Source organism: Typopeltis vanoorti, chromosome 7 (genome assembly GCF_054136105.1).
Source record: "Typopeltis vanoorti isolate ZY-2024b chromosome 7, IOZ_Tvanoo_1.0, whole genome shotgun sequence".
NCBI classification, from domain to species: domain Eukaryota; kingdom Metazoa; phylum Arthropoda; class Arachnida; order Uropygi; family Thelyphonidae; genus Typopeltis; species Typopeltis vanoorti.
In genome coordinates this window covers 79,396,810-79,418,319 of record NC_143555.1, presented here as the reverse complement: position 1 = coordinate 79,418,319, position 21,510 = coordinate 79,396,810, and the positions used below count along the sequence as shown (strand labels likewise).

Below are 21,510 nucleotides of genomic sequence, written 5' to 3'. Positions count from 1 at the left end.
AACACCATTAAGCTTGAGCAGCAAAAAAAGAAACAACTATGGAGGGAATTTAAGGAGAAGGGTGACCGGCAGGCACATGAACGGTATAAAGCGCAGGCCAGAAGGGTGACGAGTGTGGTAAGAAAAGCAAAAAAGGATTACGAAAGAACATTGGCCATGCAGGCTAAAGAGAATCCTAAACAGTTTTTTAGATATGTAGCAAGTAAAAGGAAAAATGTACATGGCAGATTGATTTTAAAGAATGGCGATGGTAGGGAGGTAACTGAATCAGTTGAGATAGTTGAGTTACTGAGTGAGCACTTTGCAAGAGTATATCATCCAGGTGGTGACATTGCAGAAACGAATAAACCAATAGATTATACGGGAATTGTGGTTAATGAAGTGGAAGTGAGTAGTCTATTGCATAACCTCAATGTCAATACATCTGTGGGATTGGATGGTATACCAGCTCGTGTTGTACGAGAAGCAGCTAAAGAATTGTCAGTACCCTTGACCATTTTGTTTAATTTGAGTCTCGGGTCTGGGTTAGTCCCGAGCGGGTGGAAAGAGGGGAAAATAGTTCCACTGCATAAAGGTGGTTCCAAGACTGCTGTTGTAAATTACCGACTGATTAGCATATCAGGAATCATTGTGAAGGTCTTAGAGAAATTAGTCAAGAAAAGAATACAGGATTGGATAGATGAAAATGGGATATTGTATGGGGGACAACATGGTTTTGTGAAGGGTAGATCATGCCTCAGTAACTTGCTCACGTTTTATAACACAGTGACGGCTGAACTGGATAGGGGTAATGGGTTTACAGTGATACTACTGGACCTTGCCAAGGCCTTTGATAGGATACCACATGGAACCCTAATCAGTAAACTGGAGCAGATAGGTATAGATATAGGGTTGGTGAGATGGATAGGAGGGTGGTTGAAGGAGAGATATCAAAGAGTGGTTTATTCAGGAGTGGAGTCTAAAAGACGTCTTGTGACTAGTGGAGTGCCACAGGGCTCTTTTCTTGGACCACTGCTTTTCAATTTGTTCATCAATGATATTGGAAAGGATCTGAGAGGAAGTGTTCACTTGTTTGCAGATGATGCAAAGTTGGGTAGAGCAATTGTGAGTGCACAGGATGTCAAAATTTTACAGGATGATTTGGATAGTTTGGAGGACTGGGCTAGGAAAAATGGATGTCAATTTAATGTGGCAAAGTGTAAGGTTATGCACTTTGGGGTGAAAAGAATAGCAGCAGTATATCGCATTGGTGGAACCATACTCCAGGAGATTGATGAGGCCCAGGGATTTGGGAGTGTTGGTGGATAGGGAGTTGAAGTTTAGGGGGCACATTGCAAAAGTGACTAAATCAGCTCATCGAAACACTTGGCTTCTGAAAAATACTTTAACATGCAGAGACGAACAAGTTGTTGTTCCTCTGTATCGAGCCTTGATAAGACCCCATCTGGACTTCTGTGCCCAGTTATGGGCACCAGGGTTTCTTTGTGATGGGGAGGAAGTGGAGAGGGTCCAGAGACGAGTGACCAAGATGATAGCAGGTCTGTGGAATGAACCTTATGAGAATAGGTTGAAGATTTGTGGGTTGCAGAAATTGGACGATAGGTGAAGGAGGGGTGATATGATTGAGACATTCAAATTACTGAAGGGTTTTTATAAGATTGATCCAGAAGATATTTTTGAAAATATGACTGGTGGTGGGAGGACTAGGGGCCATGCATGGAAGCTGGGCAAGAGCGTGGTTGACAAGGGTGTTAGAGCTAGGTTCTTTACTTGGAGAGTGGTAAATGAGTGGAATAAGCTTCCAGAGTCTGTTGTGGGTGCTACGACCGTGAATGAGTTCAAGGCAAGGTATGATAGATACTGTGTGAATGTTGAATAGTTGTTCTTGACATGATGTTAGGGCCTCCCTCGATGAGTCTGTCGACTCCTTGGAGTTTCCCGGAACAATAATAATAAAATAATAAAAAAAAGATTTTTGCATATACTTTATAACAGGTACTAAGTAAGCTGATTCCACAATAATTGTTACAATCAGATTTGTGTCCTTTTTTGTAGATGGGAATAACTATTGCTTTAGTCCAATCTTGTGGGCATTTTCCTTCTTTCCAGATCATATTATAAAAGTTAAATAACCTGAGTGAGAATTCAAGTCCTGCATATTTGATAAGTTCCAAGTTTATATTGTCTTCTCCTGGAACCTTTCCTGTTTTGCTTTGGGTTAATGCATCTGTTAATTCTTCTAGAGTGATGTTTTCCAAGTTATCAGAGATGTTTACAAAGGGTAGTTTTCTGTTTTGAATGTTTTCATTATACCATAGATCTCGGTAGTAATTTTGCCATGTTCCTATTTTAATGGTATTAATATCTGCTTTTTCTCTAGTTTCATTGCTTAGATCTTTGAGGATTTATATGCATTAGGTCTTTTGAGCATACAGTCTCTCTCTAATTTTGTTACAAAATTGTTCCATCTGTTTCTGTTTATAATCCTGCATGCTGCTTTTGCTATTGCTTTTTTTTCTGCTGTATTCGATATTTGATTCTATTGTTTTTAGGTTGAGCCAGTTTTTATATGCTTTTTTCTTTTCTTCAATAATGCATTTAATTTCACCATCCCAGTCCCTAAGGCCTCTTTTTCTTTGTTCCTAAACTTTCTTTTGCAGCTCTTGTCATTATGGTTTTTCGGTTTGACCATTCTTCTTCTATGTTCTGATTTTGTTTTATACTTGTCATCCAGTTTTTTATTCTTTTAGGTACAAGTCTTTAATACTACTGTCGTCCAAAAGTCTAACTTTGAAAGATTCAAAATTTCTGTTTTCTTATGCTTTTTTTGTTGTTTTCCATCTTGGTTCCCATTTTATTTTTCCAACTAAAAGGTAATGATCTGATTCTATTTCAGATCCTCTGTATACTCTTGTATCTATTATCATTTCTGACATTCTCTTGCTACCCAGGTGTATCTGTGGATGTCTTTATGTTTGAAGGTGTTCATTATTTTAAGGTTATTGCTTATAGTAAAATCTCTTAATCCATTTCCATTTCTATTACAGTTAAGTTCTCCAATAGGTCCTATGTTGGTTTATATGGTTTATTGCCAATCCTTGCGTTGCTTCTATTACCAAAATGTGATCCTTAGGATTGGTCTTATTTAATATGTTCTGCAGTTGGATGTAGACGTTTTCTGAGTCCTCCTCTTTTCCTTCTTCAAGTGCATAAGTTCCAATTACTGTCATATAGCCTCTGTCTATTTTAATTCTCATTTCTATTATTCTATCGCTCCAAAAGTTGTAATGGATTATATTGTTTCTAAGAGATTTATGTAGAAAGATCATTATACCAGATTTAGCTCTCTCTCTCTTCTGCTTTTACCCCACTGTATACATAGATATAATTTTCAGTTTCGTCTGTTCCTCTCTGCTTTTTTTTAGATTCTGTAATTACTGTTATTTTTACATTTCTTTCTTCTAGTATTTGGTACAGTTGTATGATTTTGTGGTGGATACTTCTCACATTCCAGGTGGCTATATTCCAATAGGTGTATTTCTGCTTTTTTTTTTTTCCGGTAATTTTCTTCTCGAATCCTTATTCCAAGCTGGTTCGTTATCAAAAAAATCTGTCCGTTTACTATCTTCATGAGTCTTTTTAGTGGGTTAAAATTTTGACTGAGAAAGTTACTGGCCATCTGCAGTCTAGCTTGGTGATGGGGCTGCCATCTTGAGGCCTTCAAGCTTGCCTTGAAGGCCTCAAAGGTGGTAGGAGAGATTTTTAAAGAGAAGACATAGAGTAGAGATAGAAATAGAATGACCCATAGCCCTTGATTACTCTAATAGCATTAGGGTCGCGAGTTACAAGAGTTGGGTGAGGAATGCCATATAGGAAAGATTAAAGAGCAAGGAGGCCTACCTCAAAGAAGAGGGAAGAGAGAGAATAGACCCATCTAGGGGACCATGGGAAAGCCACTTCCCTTGCTATCAAGATGATAGCCCCCCCCCTCGTGGCCCTGTTGGTCCATGAGTCCTTATGGACCAACAGGGCCACAGGATATTCAGCATATTCGGACCACCCCACCATATCTGGTGGACTCCCCTATCCACCACCTAGGGGACGTGCTCTTGAGAAGTTACAGGGTCTTCCGAAAGTCATCTTCATTTATCAAAAATAATTCATTTTAAAGAAAATGATATCAGAGCTCCATCTTTTCCCAGCTGATCTCCTTTTTAGCCTAGACATTGTGTTCTTATTCACAAATGCTTCTTTAGATGAAATACTTACCTTCCTCAAGCAAGATTTTCCTGTGGATATTATGCCTATTTGACTTTGTCATTCATTCATCCTGGATACTTCACATTCCAAAACAAACTTTACAACAAATGGAGGGATCATCAATGGGTAGTCCTCTTTCTCCCACACTAACTAACTAACTGCTTCGTGAAAAAATTAAAGCAATGGATACCGAATAGCATTCTTCCTAAGCCACCTTTATGGTACAGATACGTTGATTTTTTGCAGTTTGGTATGGATCCCATACAGCAAGAGTTCCTCAATAAGATCAAAACTTTTCACAATCGTATTCAGTTCATGCTTGACTCAGAAGAGAACAATCTGATTGCCTTTTCAGATCTCCTATTACTTTGTCAACCAGATGGTAGCCTTAATTTCTCACTATTCAGAAAGAAAACACATACTAGACTTTACATTCATCCTCTTTCACACCATCATATTTTCAAAAATCTGGCACCATTAAGAGTTTAGTACATCCAGCATACTCTTTGCCCCACTGAATTGCTGTGTTCCCAAGAAATAAATCACATCAAGTCTTCCTTCCTTAATAATGGCTTTACCGAACTGTATATCAAGATCATTAATAATTATAGAGGTTCCTTGACATCTGAAACAGTGATACAGAGGTGGTCTGTTGTGTCACCAATTCCCTATGTTAAAGACATTTCAGAAGGCACAGCAAAACTACTTAAGATCTGTTGGCCTACTAGTGTCCTTCTTTTCTATGAACAAGCTATCTACTTTTCCAGGTTCAGCTTAAGACAAACTTCCACCTTTAGCCCATCCTGGGGTGTATTAAATGCCTTGCCAGTGTGGATTTTTGTATTTTGGCCAAACAGGTAAATCTGCAACCATGCAATTGTAATGATCATTTAAACTGCATTAAGCTCCATAAAACAAGAGCAATCAGGACTTGCAAAGCACACTACCACCACAAGACACAGAGTTATTTGGAAGAAAATTAAGGTTCTTCATAAAAGTAATGATTTCTTAGATCATTATACAAAGAGTTGCAAGACCTTACTACATTAACCAAATCTCAATAGAAACAATGAACTTAAATTATTCCTCTTATGGGACATAGTTCTTCACAAATTACGAACTTAACTTACATTTTTTTTTTTGTTTTAAATCTTGTTAAAGTTCTTTTTATTAGAACATTAACATGCAGTTCGTGCAGTTCTATGTTGAATATATCGGTTTCTGTTCTTGTTGTTTATTAACAAAAGTGCAGTATGAGCAGAAATTAGCAAATCAGCAGGAAAAACTCTTGCAAGTTTCTTTGTGTGTGGCAAGTAGATTGAAGAATGATTATGGTAAGATACTTTAATGGATGAAAGCAGGAGATTGGTAACTGCAGAAGAGGACATAGTTGAGATTCAGTAAGCAGTTCATCAGGGTATTTCATCCTAAGTGTGAAATCAGAAGCTCCAGCATAGAGAATGAAATGTGAGAAGAGTTAATAATGAGCAAGCAAGGGTACACGAGGAGTTAAATAATGTCAATAAGTCAATAGAATTTGATGACATAGGACATTTTCTAAGGAGTTAGCAACAGTCTGTTCTATCTGCTTAAAAAGAGACTTGCAACAGCACAAGTCCCAAAGCAGTGGAAGTCAAAATTGTTCTGCTTCACAAAGGTGGTGATATGGCTAATTAAAAATAAAATTAAAACCAGCAAATTATAGGCTGACCTGTATATCTTGAGTTCTAGTTAAGGTATTCGAGAGGTTGGTGAGAGATAAGATACAGATAGGAAATTATTACAAAAAGGAAATTGTTACAAATGGATTGTAACAGTGATATTCTTTGTACTTGTCAGTAGGGGTTTGTTAGAGTTAGGTTGTGTTTTACAAACTTGCTTATGTACAAGTGGATGAACGTATTGGACAAGGGAGATGCATATACAGTGGTATACTTAGATTTTGCAAAGGCTTTTGAAAGATTGCCATACCACAAGTTGGTCACTACACTGAAGCATATGGGATTTGATGATAGACTAGTGTGTTGGATAGGTATCAACAACTTGTATATGGTGGGGAGGGGAGGGGGCAGTATATCAAAAAAGAAAAGTCCCTAGTGGTATGCCACAGGGGTCAGATCTGGAACCATTGTTACAGCCTTGTTACTGATTATAGCCTTCACATGAAGACTGAAACAGGCAAAAAATTCATATCTATCAAAATAGTAAAGGCCTGAAAATAACATATAACTATTAACAATTCTAAGTCTTACTTTATTTGAAGATGGTCATATGCAATCCTTGCTTCATTAGCTGCTATTTCTGCTTCTTCTTTTTGTTTTATAAGCAAATCCTGGGCATCTCTTAATACTCTGATATACAGAAAGATAACAATGAACAGATATTTTATAATTTGGAAAAAAAAAAAAAAAAAAAAAAAAAAAAAAAAAAAAAAAAAATTATTAAAAGCTTCCAGCTGAAAATGTCCAAAAATATTAAATTCTTAATATTGAAATATTAAGATTTCATAATCAACATATGATTATTATTACTATAATCACAAGACCCCATGGAGTCAGACTCATCTAGGAGGTCCCTTTTGACATACACTCAGCTCATTGCACCATGCCTTAAGAATATTTAAATTCTCTGCAGACACACTTTCAGGAAATGCATTCCAATCATCCAAAACTCTCCATGCAAAAAATCTGCTTCTTACTCCCCTGCTCACACCTTACTTATACAGCTTCTGGAGATGATTTCTTGCTCTCTCCCAGATCACCTACCATTTTATGAAAAATCTTTAACATTAATCCTATAACAACCCCTTATTAACCTGTATGTCTCTATCATATCACCTCTCTTCCTTCTATCTACTAGACTCTGCAAACTGCATTATCTCAACCTTTCTACATATTCATCATTCCAGAGATCAGAAATTATTTTGGTCCATTGCTGCTGGACACTCTCCAACATCTCTTCATCCATTTGAAAACCAGTTGACCAAATATGTGCACAGTAGTCCATATGTGGCCTAAGCAGAGCCTTATAAACAGAACCAGCATCTCCTTACATCTACAAGTCAGTGTCTCTTCTGCATCATTCCCAGAATTCATTGTGTTTGTCCTCACAATTTTGGCAATATGACCTCTATATTTCAGACCTTTATCCATTACAAGATCACCAAGGGCTCTTATTTCCTCCACCTCCAACAATATATCCCCCCTCCCCAAGACAAAATACTACATCCCATCTTTGTTTTCCAAATTTTAAAACCTTATTGGAAGTTTTTCCACTTGGTTATACCATAAATTAAAGATACCAAGAAATTATATACACCTGAACTATTTTCAGGACTGGGGCAACTCGCATAAAGAAGCTCATGACTTCACATCACTTGCCTTAGTATCCCAAATTGCAATTTCCTTGCAGACATGTATAATGCTATGCATTATGGAATGCTATACATGTCCGCAATGCTATACATGTCTGCAAGGAGATGTGCTTTGCATTATGGGATACTAAGGCATGTAATGTGGAGTGTTGAGCTTCTTTATATGAGTTGCTCAAGTCCTGAAAATAGTTCAGATGCAAACTTTTGCTCACTTGGATAAAGGATTAAACCAAGTATATAATTTCATGTTATCTTTAATCTTTAATTTATAGTATGACAGAGTGGCCAGGCAGGAGGTATGGAGGTGTATGAGGAAGAAGGGGGTGTCGGAGAAGTACGTGAGGTTGATGAAGGAGATATATGAGGGAACAGAAACTCAGGTCAGGTCTAGTGTCGGCATGACAGAAGGGTTCCCTATTGTCGTAGGGCTACACCAAGGGTCAGCTCTGAGCCCCTACCTCTTTGACCTGGTCATGGATGTACTAGTGGAGGATGTCAAGGAGGAGGCACCATGGAGCATGCTGTTTGCCGATGACATTGTTCTATGCGAATCATCCCGAGAGAAGCTTATAATAAATTTAGTTTAATCCTTTATCCAAGTGTGAGCAAACAAAGTTTGCGCCTGAAAGTATCTTCAGGACTGGGTTAAGGTGGTACAACACCAGGGCAATTCAAAAAAAAAAAAAAAAAAAAAAAAACCGAGAGAAGCTTGAAGACTGAATATATGTCAACGGGGAGTGACAAGGATATCGTCATACGACTCCAGTGTAAAAGGTTAATTTCAGGGAAGAAATTCAAGTACTTTGGGTCAGTTGTCGAGAGGAATGGTGGCCTGGATGAGGAAATACAGCACCGAATAACATGCGGTTGGATGAACTAGAGGAAGATGAGCGGGGTCCTGTGTGACAAGAGAGTGAGTTGTAAGAGGAAAGGAAAGCTCTATAAGATGGTGGTGAGGCCGGCGATGCTCCATGGTGCGGAGATGTGGCCTATAACCAAGGCACAGGAGAGGAACATGGAGGTAGCAGAGATGCGGATGTTGAGATGGATGAGTGGTGTGACAAAGAAGGACAGGATAAGGAATGACTACATCAGAGGGAGGGTTAAGATGGGACCAACTGGCAAGAAGATACAAGAAAGTAGGCTGAGGTGGTTTGGACATGTTGAGAGGAAGGGTGAGGAGTATGTTGGTAAACGAGTGGAGTATATGGAGTTGGAGGGAAGGAGGAAAAGAGGCAGGCCCAAGCTCAGGTGGAGGGAATAAGATGACAGAGGATCTTAGGGAGAAAGGATGGAGTCCGAAGGATGCTCTGGACCAGAGAACTTGGAAGAGGAAGATTAAAGATTGGTGCGCCGACCCCGTTTAACATGGGATAAAGCAGAGTGAAAGAAGAAGAAGAAGATAACCAAGTGGAAAAACTTCCAACAACTTTCTCTAATCCAGAATATTTTAATAATAAGGTGTGACACTTTTTGGCTACTCATATTTGAAATTTGACTTCTGCATTACTTCAACCTTAGTTTCACCTCTGGGCCTGCCTCCCACTGATGAGACCTCAATAAAGGTTGAAACCGGTCTGGGTTGTGACCCTCCCCATAATGCATAGCATTATACATGTCCACAAGGAGATGTGCTTTGCATCATAGGATACCGAGGCAAGTGATGTGAAGCTACTTTATACGAGTTGCCCCAGTCCTGAAAATTGTTTGGGTGCAAACTTGTTTGCTTACACTTGGATAAAGGATTAAACCAAGTATATAATTTCTTGATATCTTTAATTTAAAACCTTATGTTTTGCAACACTAAAGTGGCATCCCCACTTACATGCCCATTTACACAGTCTATTCAAGTCTTCTTTTTAGACCACAACATCTACTCTATGCCTCACAGTTTGTCCCAACTTTGCATCAGCTGCAAACTACTCAACATCACCATTCAAATCTTCCCCAATATCATTAAGATACACAAACAGCAATATCCCTAAAACACCCCTGAAGAACACACTAGTGACTTTCTTTTGGGATAGTGCTCCCCATACTTGTTGATAAGTATCAGACAGCCAATCTCCAATCCAATGCACTAGTCTAATATCTAACTCCACTTCACTCTAGTTTGACTATCAACTTGTTATGTGGTAATCTATTTAGTCTTTGCAAAAATCTAAGTATACTACTGTGTATCCATTTCCTGCATACAATGCTGTTGTTACCTTATTATAATAAATAAGTAGATTCCTAAATGTGATCTCCCTTTAGCATATCCAGTGGCAGATTAAGGATAGTTGCCCCCCCCAAATAATAATAATAAAAAAAAGAATAAAAAATAAATAAAAGTTAGGTGGCAAATAAATGAAATTTTGACTTTAAAATTTTTTGAACTTCTGGATTTTTCTGCCTGTTAAAGGGTTAAAGGATGATAAATAATAAAACTTTTTATTTATTTTTTTAATTTTTTAAAAAATAATTTTTATCAGTTTTTTTTTTTAGAATTTTACAAAGTTTTTTTTATTTGCACTACACTCAAATAATAAAAACACGAAAAGTCACACTAAAAAGGTATTTTTGAAACAAACACCTTACTCTTACATGATTCAATAACAAATGAAGTTAAGAAGCAACCAGGCAAAACTTCCTATCTCGGCAAAGCAATCAGTTTTCGTGACCTCAAAGCTGTCAACAGCGGCGTGCGGCGACATTGGTAATGCAGTTTAATTTAAAGCATAGATAGCGCATGCTGTTCAAAATACAAAATACGAAGCTTGTCAACTAGCGCCGACATTGGTATTGCAGCATTATTTAAAGCGTATAGTGTGCACTGTTCAAAATATGTATTAAAACATAATAATTGTTTTGAAAAAATTTTCGCTTAAAATAATCAAGATTTTTATAATGTTTACTGAAAACATTAATTTATTTTAAAACACTATACGAAAATGTCTTGGCTTGAGGGGGGGGGCCCCCAAAGCTTGAGGTCCCTAGGCAACAGTGGTATTATCAAAGATAATACCACTGTTTTCAACCTAATTCTGGATCCTGATTCTCACCAGTCTTTCCAACACTAACCACAACTGACACACTGATTGGCCTATAATTTGATGCTTGACTTCTGTTACCTCCTTCATGAAGCTCCTTTGGAACTTGATCCAATGTAAGACTCATATTATACAAATATGTCAAGGCAGATATTGACTCCCTGGCACATTCCTTCAAAATACACAGTGATATATCCCCACAGCCGTATTAATATCAAGTTTGTTTAATTCCTCATACACCTCTTTCTCACTCACAGTCACTCTCTCCTTATCTACTGCTCTCGAATTCTCCATGATGTCACATTCACAAGGTTGAAAGATCTTTATGAATTACTCATTAAATATCTCAATTATATGGCAACTCTATCATTAGCTGGTGTTTACCAGTACTGTGAATGTAATCTAATCTAAATACTTTGGACAAACAGGCCATTCTGTAGAAAAAAGAATCAACGAACATCAATATTATATCAAATACATGAAACTTCAAAAGTCTGGTCTGGCACAACATAGTATTGACACTAAACAATATCCAGTGGGATAAAGCTCGTCTTCTCCATAGATGCAGATAACATAGAGTGAGACACACGATTGTGTGTCTCTCTCTCTCTCCCACAAGTCTGGGAGATTCTTATCTTATGTAACTGTAACCATCAAAAATAGTTTTTTAATAATATTATTTTTTAATACTAATTTCTAGCAAGCGGCAACAGTTTTTAATTGGTAAACCACCAACTGCTTGTTTCTACACACAAATGATGTACTGTTATTTTTAGTATGAAATATCTGTACTTTCATTTCATTAAAGTTAATTACTGTGGTTATCATGTAATTGATTATTTAAAGCTATCTCCTAAGTTTTTCATAATCACCAGCCTTGTAGTTCCACATATACCCTTTCCTCACAGAAGTCCTCAACATAGCTGGCAACCACCCAGGTAACAACAGCATGGTCATTCTTACCAAATGGAGGGAGATTTGACACCTTATTTATAATAACATCCTCTGATGGGATAATCAAATCCAAGACCCTCAAATCCTCGTGTGTCCTCTGTTACATACTGCCTGAGGTATGAGAGTGGTCTGAAAAGCTCTCGGCCTCGACCAAAAATGCAACACTACCGGCAAGATTTTTTTTTTCTAAGTTGGTACATCTGTCATAAGCATTCATGTCAAATTGCAAGTCATTCTATCAAGTAGTTTGTTTTATACAGCTGTCTGAAGCAAAAGTATTTAAAATGGATAAAACTGAATATCATGTGGTTATAAAATTCTTTGTAAAAGAAGGTTTAATGCCAAAAGCAATTCATTCAAAGTTCATAAAAGTTTATGGGCACTCTTCTCCTTTGTTTTTGACAATTAAGAAATGGGCTGCAGAGTTTAAACATGGCCATACAGTCTTGAAGATGACCCACATGAAGGACATCCAAAAAGTTTAACAACACCAGAAATCATTGATCAAGTGTTCTATGACTGGTGAGTCAAAGTGCGTGAAATTGCTCAGACTATAGGCATTTCAAAAGAATGTATAGGATATATTTTGCATGAAGAATTGCACATGAAAAAGCTTTGTGCAAGATGGGTGCCATGCTTGCTCACAGCAGATCAAAAACACACTCGCATGAAAATCTCTGAACAGTACTTGGAGCGTTTTAACAAGAATAAAACTGATTTTGTGTGTCAATTTATTACTATGGATGAGACTTGGATTCACCAGAATCCAAACAGCAGTCCAAACAGTGGACAGAAGCCAGTTATTCAGCACCAAAGAAGACAAATTGGTTCCATCAGCTGGAAAGGTCATGTTTTGGGATGCTAAAGGCATTTTGTTTATTAATTATCTTGAAAAGGGTAAAACAATAACCGGGGAATATTATTCCGATCTTTTAACCAGACTAGACAAAAAAAAATTCCTGAGAAAAGACCCGGTTTGCAGAAAAAAAATCATCTTTCATCATGACAATGCACCTGCCCACAAAATTGTTTTGGCAATGGGAAAATTAAGGGATCTGTATTATGAATTGTTGGACCATCCACCCTATTCCCCAGATTTGGCTCCCTCTGACTTCTATCTCTTCCCAAAACTAAAACTCTTCCTCACTGGTCAGCGTTTTTCTTCAAATCAAGAGGTGATTGCAGTTATAGAGGGTTATTTTGCAGATCTTACTAAGAACCACTACAGGGACGGGATAATGGCGCTGGAGCATCGCTGGAATAAGTGCATTAGTCTTAAGGGAGATTATGTTGAAAAATAAAAATAAATTTGAAATTATAAATCCGTTTTTTCATTGTTAGGCCAAAAACTTTTCAGACCACCCTCGTTGTCCCTGAAATACTCATGAAACTTATTTCCTTTACTCCCAGTGCCATCTCATCATCCCAATCAATACTGCCATAATTAAAATCACTCATAATGATCAACTTTTTCCATTTTCTTGGCTAACTTGCTTATACATTTCCTGGTGTCCACATTACCGGGTCTATAGCAACATCAAACAAAGTATTTCATTCTATTTACCTCTATCTCACATCATACTGCCTCAAAATCATTACTACTATTTTCTCCTTGCATCTCTACCTTGTATGGATATAACTCTTTATCAATAGCACACTCTGCCTCCCTTTTTATCCTTTCTATCTTCATGAAATACATCATAGCCTTCCACATCCATTCCTGTCAGGATGTCATCCTCGTCCAATCATGTCTCACCTATGCCAACAATTTTTGAGTGAATAATCTCAATCAATGTTTCACTGATACCACTTATTAGAAATGACTTATCTATACTCTCCTTAAGCCATTTTTTTCCTCCTCACTCATCTCAGAACCCTCTTCAAATCCTACCATTTTTCTTACATCGCAGGTCATCACCTTCCCTTCTTGACAACACACACATTCCAGCAGCATTCTCTTCAAATGACTCACATCAAAACCAATCAAATGTAGTCTACCACTCTTATACAGTTCAATTCTTCCCTCACATTAACAAACTGCACTCCTTTTTCTTCACACATTTCTGTTAACATATCCATAATTCTTGGTCTCTGCCACATCTCATCACTGTTATATCTGAGCAACACACTACCTTTTCTATCACATTATTATATTTTACTCTTCTCAATAATTTCTTGATATCCAATTTTATATTCTCCTTCTTCCCAGTCAAGTCATTTGCTCCTACTACACTACTAACTCCTTTGTTCACTTAGCCCTCATATCCAATGCCTTGCATCCTTTTTTCACTATCGTTCACTCTCGCTATTTTATCACCAATCACACAGACTTGTTCACAGTCAATTCCACTCTTCACCCTACCATTAACTGCACTCTGTTTTTTTAACATCATTATTGCTCACTTTATCATTATTTTCATTCTATTTTTAACATCACAGAAAATATCACCTGCTTTATCATTAATTTAACTTTTTTCCACGCTATCATTTCCACGTACTCTCTGAACATTTGTACAATCTTCGCCTGCCATATCAGTTATGATGCCATGTTCCCTACTCATATTTATACTATTTAAACTCATATTTGTCTCCAAAAATTATCAAAAATTAACCCTACTAAATCAGAAATCTGTGTTTTTACTATTAATAACCACCTCAGAAAGTGTAGACCCAAGATTAAGCTAAACAGTCAACTAATTACATTTAATGAAAACCCCAAATACCTTGGAGTTACTCTGGATCCATCGCTAAGCTTCAATAAACATATCAACAATGTTGCAGTCAGAGCAAAAAGAAGACTAAATATCATGAAAAGTATCTCAGGTAAAGAGTGGGGAGCTGATGCTAAAACCTTAAAAGTCACATATACCTCAATTATCTGTCCCATAATGGAATATGCTTCACCTATCTGGATGCAAACATCACAAACCAGTTTAGACAAGCTTATAAAAATTCAGAAAAATGTAGCTAAAATCATATGTGGACTAAGGAATACAACTCCTGGAAAAATAGCTGAATTCGAATCCAATCTTGTTCCTTTAAAAATTAGGTGGCAAGAAAGTCTTACCAAATTCGTAGAAAAAAGAGCCAACCTTGCACATCATAGAACAAGTGAACTTTTTTAAAAACTGGAAACCAACAAACTGAATAAAGAAAAAATCAACAATGCATGAAATCATAGAAAATAAAATTCCCTTGGATTGTCCAAATAAAATAGCCGATTACCCAGCATTTCCTCCAAATAAAGACAGGAAAAATATAGTTATCAACTCTCAAATAGGGAAACATGAGGAAAAAAAAAAGCCTAGAAAACCCTGAAATCTTGAGATCACTAGCTCCTTCAAAAATAATGGAATATGGACCTGACTCAATAAAGATCTACATAGATGGCTCCAAAAATTCAAATGACAATTCTGGGGGTGGCATACTCATCTATGGCTCTCATAATATAGAACTAAAAACAACTAACAGTATTGGATGCAACTCGTACCATGCAGAATTAATAGCCATTAACACAGCACTGCAATATTTGGACAAACAAAACCCGAAGGAGTTTATATTTTTCACAGATTCCTTTAGATTAGCAGCCCTTCAAGCTATTAAGAACTGCTACACTAGCTCAAGAAATACTTAGAGGCATAGCAAAAAACATAAACAAACTACATAAGGATTCCAAAATAATCTTCCAATGGATCCCATCCCATGTGGGATTAAAGGGAAACGAAACTGCAGATAAAGTAGCAAAAATGGCCGCAACATCAAGTGATACCACAGATTTCGATCTTTTTAAAACCACCAAAAAGAAAACATAAAGAGAACAATTCTTCAGGACATGACTCACCACTGGTACTTAGCAGAAAATCCAGGAGCTACCATCAACTCCAAGTTTAATTGCAGTGCCACTACCATGATCTCTCACCTCAAGACCGGCCACACAAGACCAATAAAGTTTAGCAATCGCATAAAAGTCTTCCCCACTTGCAAAATCTGTAACATCAAGGAAGCATCACCAATGCATTTGCTAAACTGTATGAATATTTCCAAATGTGAACTCTATAACAACCCAGAAAAGGTGCTGTATAAAATACATGAACTCTATGATCTGGTGTAATAATACCATGGGATAATAAAATCTCATATTTAAGCAAGCCTCATGGTTCATAAGAATATCACATTTCCTACATACCCACACTATTCTTTCCTCATATTCAGCCTCTACGCATAAACATCCATGACCCCCCCCCCATTAATACATACTACATTCATGGCACTGTACCATTTTTGAGAAATCTATGCTGTCTACTTTTGTGTTTTGCCTTTCACTGCCACATTGTATCAATGTATTAAATTTTACAATTTTGTAAAAAAAAAAAAAAAAAAAAAAAAACAATCACATACTACAAGCAATGCAAGTGCACAACTTCTACTGCACCTTTTACACATAAACACAATTATTTACATGGAAAAGATTGACATTAACTGGTTTTATATTAATCGAAGTAATTTATTTGATACTAAGTAAAAAATACTGACAACTTTCACCAACTTAGTTGTTTGGCTTCTTCAGGGTGAATAAATAGATACAAAACAACTTAAACACTAAAACTGTTCATGAAGGAATGAATCGAATACAATTGTATTTTTTACAAAAAAACAGAAGAACGCGTACATCACACGCATGGAGCGTGTATGAAATCAACTGTTGTTATGTAGGAACGTTCTGTAATTGGCAGCGAGATTTAATTCTGGTATGCTTAAAGATCTTATGAGGGTCTTCCAACTATCAGCCAGAATTAATCCTTGGTTTCTATTGAGGTTATGTTCAGAACGGATTACTGTTATGGCTTCTTTTATGATTTGGGAGCGGAAATCTTCCTCTAAATAGGCATGGAGCTTTTGTCCCATTCTATAGTATGGTTTGTCCTAGAGAAATGAAGTGCTAATCCTGAATTGTCTTCTTTGTTGTTGTTTATATCTCCTATGTGTTCTTTTTTTCTGATTTCCAAACTTCTAGAGGTCTGACCAATATAGTTTAATCTGCATGAACGGGGGGGATGCTATAGACACTGGCATATTTGAAAAAAGCATGACTGTCTTTCGGAGATCTTAAAAATTGGCAGATAATCTTTAAAGGCTTAAAAGTAACTCTTATTTCATGTGGCTTGAGGAGTGTAGCAATCTTTTTGGAAACTGTACCAGCATAAGGAATGGCGATGGTGGATTTATAACGTATTTCTTCAGATTGTTGTTGTGGGGGTCACAGAAAAGTATCTTATGGATCAATTTTTTTGGGTAACCATTGTCTATGAGGTTTTTTGATTATGTGGGATAGTTCATCTTTGAGATCTTTATCTCCTGTAGTGATGCAAATGGCCCTATTTTTTAGCATGTGTACAATTCTTAGTTTTTGAGAAATGTGGTGCGAAGATGTGAAGTGCAAGTATTGACCTGTGTTGGTTGGTTTGCGATAGACTGCAATGCTGATATGTCTATCCATTTGTTTTTTAATTAAATTATCCAGGAATGGTAATTGTTTGTCCTTCTCAAGTTCTAAGGTAAATTTTATTTTGGGATGGAAAGAGCTGATCTTGGTAAGAAAATCAAAAAGACCTTTTTTCTGTGTTTTTCACTGCATAGCCTGCAATGCTGATATGTCCATCCATTTGTTTTTTAATTAAAGTATCCAGGAATGGTAATTGTTTGTCCTTCTCAAGTTCTAAGGTAAATTTTATTTTGGGATGGAAAGAGCTGATCTTGGTAAGAAAATCAAAAAGACCTTTTTTCTGTGTTTTTCCATAAAATAAAAATGTCATCCACATACCTCCACCACACTGTGGGTTTAGGGTTTAATTGAGACAAAATTTCATTTTCCAGTTTCTCCATAAAGAGATCTGCCCATTGCAAGGTCTGTTAATTGTTGGTAAATCGTTTCATTCCATAAGAAAAAATTAGATTTTTAGGCAATGATGAAAAAGAGAAGAAATATCTTGAGGGAAGAGGTTTCTCAAAATGCTGATTACTTGGTCCATTGGAACATTCGTAAATAAGGATGTTACATCCAGGCTTGCAAGAATGTCTGTTTCAGAAATCGAGATGTTCCTCAATTTATCCACGAAATGTTGTGAATTTTTTATGTAGGTATCTGAATTACGGATGTGTGCCTTAAGGAGACCTGCGAGGTGTTTCGACAATATGTGGGAGAATTAATTCTATCTACTATAGGGTGCAGTGGTATTCCATTTTTATGCACTTTGGGAGAGCCATATAGTCACACCGTTAGTGGATGCAACAACTTTAATCTTCGTTTTAAGTGTGTCGGCCAGCTGTCCATATTAAGCAACGAGTTGTTTGTTTCATTGTGATTTTTTCCTGTGGGATCTAAATCTAAAACACGGTGGGTAAATGTGTCAGAGAGTAAGGCTGTGATCTTTTTCTAGTAATCTCTGGTGTTTAAGACAACTGTAAAGTTTCCTTTATCTGCTTTTAAGATGATAATTTCTCTATTTTTCATCAAACTAAACATAGTTATTTTTTCTAAAGGCATGATATTTTGGTTTGGAGCTCTTGAAGATGAGAGAATGATGGCGCTTTTCAGTCTGAGATCATTTGTTATGGGTTCCAGTAATGATGAACGTCTTTTCTATGTTACATATGATGTCAACTTTAGGAAAAACAACACATAGGAGATGATAACAACAACAGAGAAGATAATTCGGGGTTAGCATTTCATTTCTCCAGGACAAAATCATACCATAGAATGGGACAAAAGCTCCATGCCCTATTTAGAGGAAGATTTCCGCTCCCAAATCATAAAAGAAGCCATAACAGTAATCTGTTCTGAACACAACCTCAATAGAAACCAAGGATTAATTCTGGCTGATATTTGGAACACCCTCATAAAATCTTTAAAAATGCCAGAGTTAAATCGCTGCCAATTACAGAACGTTCCTACGTAACAACAGTTGACTTCATACATGCTCCATGCGTGTGATGTACACGTTCTTCTGTTTTTTGTAAAAAATACAATTGTATTTCGTTCATTCCTTCATGAACAGTTTTGGTCTTTAAGTTGTTTTGTATCTATTTATTCACCCTGAAGAAGCAAAACAACTAAGTTGACGAAACTTGTCGGGATTTTTTACTTAGTATCAAATAAATTACTTCGACTAATATAAACCCAGTTGATGTCAATCTTTTCCATAGTTCTTATGGTCGAAAATAACATAAATTTACAATTATTTACAATTAATTAGTCAAAAAAAACTTATCTGAACTGGTAGCCTTCTTTATGCAAGCATTCCAGCAAAATGTCACCTGGTGTGTCATATAGACATGGCAGGTTAGGTTAGAATATGTTGATTATGAAGGCTCGTTTCTCTGAACAATGTGAAAAATGTGTGATAGATATAATGCTTAAATTAATGCTGATAAATTTGTTTTTAAAACTGTGTTTTTGTTATTACCTGCTTAAACAAATAATTTTTTGCTTCTCATTGTGTTGATCATTCATATACAGAACAAATATTTTAAATTCAGAACAGTTTCCAAAAATCATTGCAGGTAATTCTTGTCATAATATCAAATAAAAATAAGGAAATGATATAAATATCTGGATGTCTTACTAGGCTTATTAGGAATAATAAGAACATAAATAATAAACAAAAACAAGAATCTATGAAACAGTACTAACAGTTGCAGAACAAATTATGCAAATTGTATAAATATATGAAATTGAAGAGATTAAAACATTATGAAAAAAGAAGACACAGTATTAAACAAAATTAGGATACACAAATTGGAGAAAATTATAAAATATGAAAAATACTATTATTATTATGTGACACCTGGCAATGAGTCCAAATACTCATCGTGGGAGGACACCAAGTCTGTTATACACAACTTACCATTTCCCCTATTTAATCCTTATCAGACTTAAGTCTGATAAGGTGAAAATAGAACAAGAAACGAATTATGCAGAATACATTTCACTAAACTAAGCCACTTAGACTGAAAAAAAAAAAAAAACAGCATTTAAAGAAAGTAAATTAAAAACATAAACAGAAAAATCATAAAGAAAGGCAAATGTAGGATAACAGATTGAGGTAAGAGTTGATACCAAAGGAAAAGGGCGTCAAGGTAGTCTGATAAGGTGAAAATAGAACAAGAAACGAATTATGCAGAATACGTTTCACTAAACTAAGCCACTTAGACTGAAAAAAAAAACAGCATTTAAAGAAAGTAAATTAAAAACATAAACAGAAAAATCATAAAGAAAGGCAAATGTAGGATAACAGATTGAGGTAAGAGTTGATACCAAAGGAAAAGGGAGTCAAGGTAGATAGAGATGAAGATAGAGTAGATGATCCTGAAAATAATAATGCTGCAATAACTAAACTTAACAATGAAAAGAGGACAAGAAGGAATTATGCAGAATACAGTTCACTAAATTGAACCACTTTAGACTGGGGAAAAAAAAAACAATATTTAAAGAAAGGAAATTAAAAAGAAAAGTTCAGAATGGTCATGCTATTGGTAGAGTGAAAGACACAGAAAATAAAACTGAATTGAATAAGGATTTTAGCTAAAGGAAATCTAAAAAGATGCAAACTCTCTGACTTGGTATATCACAGTGAACATATGCACAAATGTCTCCTTTGAAATAAGAGTCACTGAGGATGCAAATGGGAAAGCAGACATTAGTATCTTGAAGAAACTGACCTGTAAGTTTCCAATGGGAAAAATAAGTATGAGTTAGTAGATGAGAGATAGAAATGAAGTGTGAACTTGGAACTAGGACCATATATATTTATGAAGTAAATCTGGAAGATTTTTGGAAGTTTGCTGTTTTCTGTATCTATATCTCTTTGATTAATGTTTCATGGTTATTTAAGGTAATTTGAAATCAGAAGGAAGATGGAATATCTAGTAATGAATTCTCTATTAAGCCATATAGAGAATTTAACCAAACGTTTCAGAAAACTGAAGCATCAGCTGTATCCTTGTCCATATACAGTTGCCTCTTGCTCTAGCAAACACAGCCAGAACAATCTTGCTCACTATACCAAACTACTGAACTCTTCTTGTGTAGAGGCTTAAGTGCTGTGAGGACATTATGTTGGAGGTTTAATGGATTTTTTACAACACTCAAAAAGAATTAAAATAGAATTTAATACTTCCTATATTTCGTCCTAGTCACTAGGACATCTACGGGGATTACAAAAACAATTAATGTAACATGCACACAAAAACTTACAATACTAAGCCCAACCACGTGGGTGACACTAAAGTCCTATCTAGGTGGAGCGCCCTCTAAGGGCGGTAGTAGGTGGCCTGGAATGTAAGGTGGGACCTCTGGTGATGAGTGTTTCCCAAATCTTCGGAAGCTTAATGCAACCGTATTTATTAAGATTGGGTTGGTTTTTGAGAGCTGCTGCTGCTTCTAAGAAAAGTCGCTCTTTCTTGAATTTGCTGTGGTGGAGCATGGTAGTTTTCTTCCATGATACTGTGTGGGTGGTGTCCAAAACATGGTCAGCTAAGCCTGAATGGCCATAGTTGTGTTTAACGATGTACGACTTGTGTTCCTCCAGGCAGATGGATGCTGATCTGCCTGTCTGTCCAAAGTACGCAAGCTTACAGGAACAGGGTACTTTGTAAACTCCAGGCAGAGAGAGAGGAGGGAGCTGATCTTTCCTAGAACGGATAAGGGTAGCAAGTTTGCGGTAGGGCTTATATGCTGTATGTAGGTTATACTTTTTTAGTATCTTGGCTATTTTTTCCGAAGTACCATGGATGTAGGGTATGGTGATGGCATTTTTACTTTTTTAGTATCTTGGCTATTTTTTCCGAAGTACCATGGATGTAGGGTATGGTGATGGCATTTTTAAAATCTTG

The 21,510-nt window shown here is 36.4% G+C and overlaps 1 protein-coding gene across 1 annotated transcript in view; it reads right to left on the bottom strand.

Annotated features, from left to right (window-relative positions):
- The window catches only part of LOC150104804 (progesterone-induced-blocking factor 1-like), a 363,656-nt gene that overhangs the window by 145,472 nt on the left and 196,674 nt on the right, over positions 1-21,510 (bottom strand). The window contains exon 6 of the mRNA XM_090395645.1: positions 6,513-6,611. Within this exon, the coding sequence (XP_090251771.1) occupies positions 6,513-6,611 (99 nt within the window). The remainder of the gene's footprint in view (positions 1-6,512; positions 6,612-21,510) is intronic.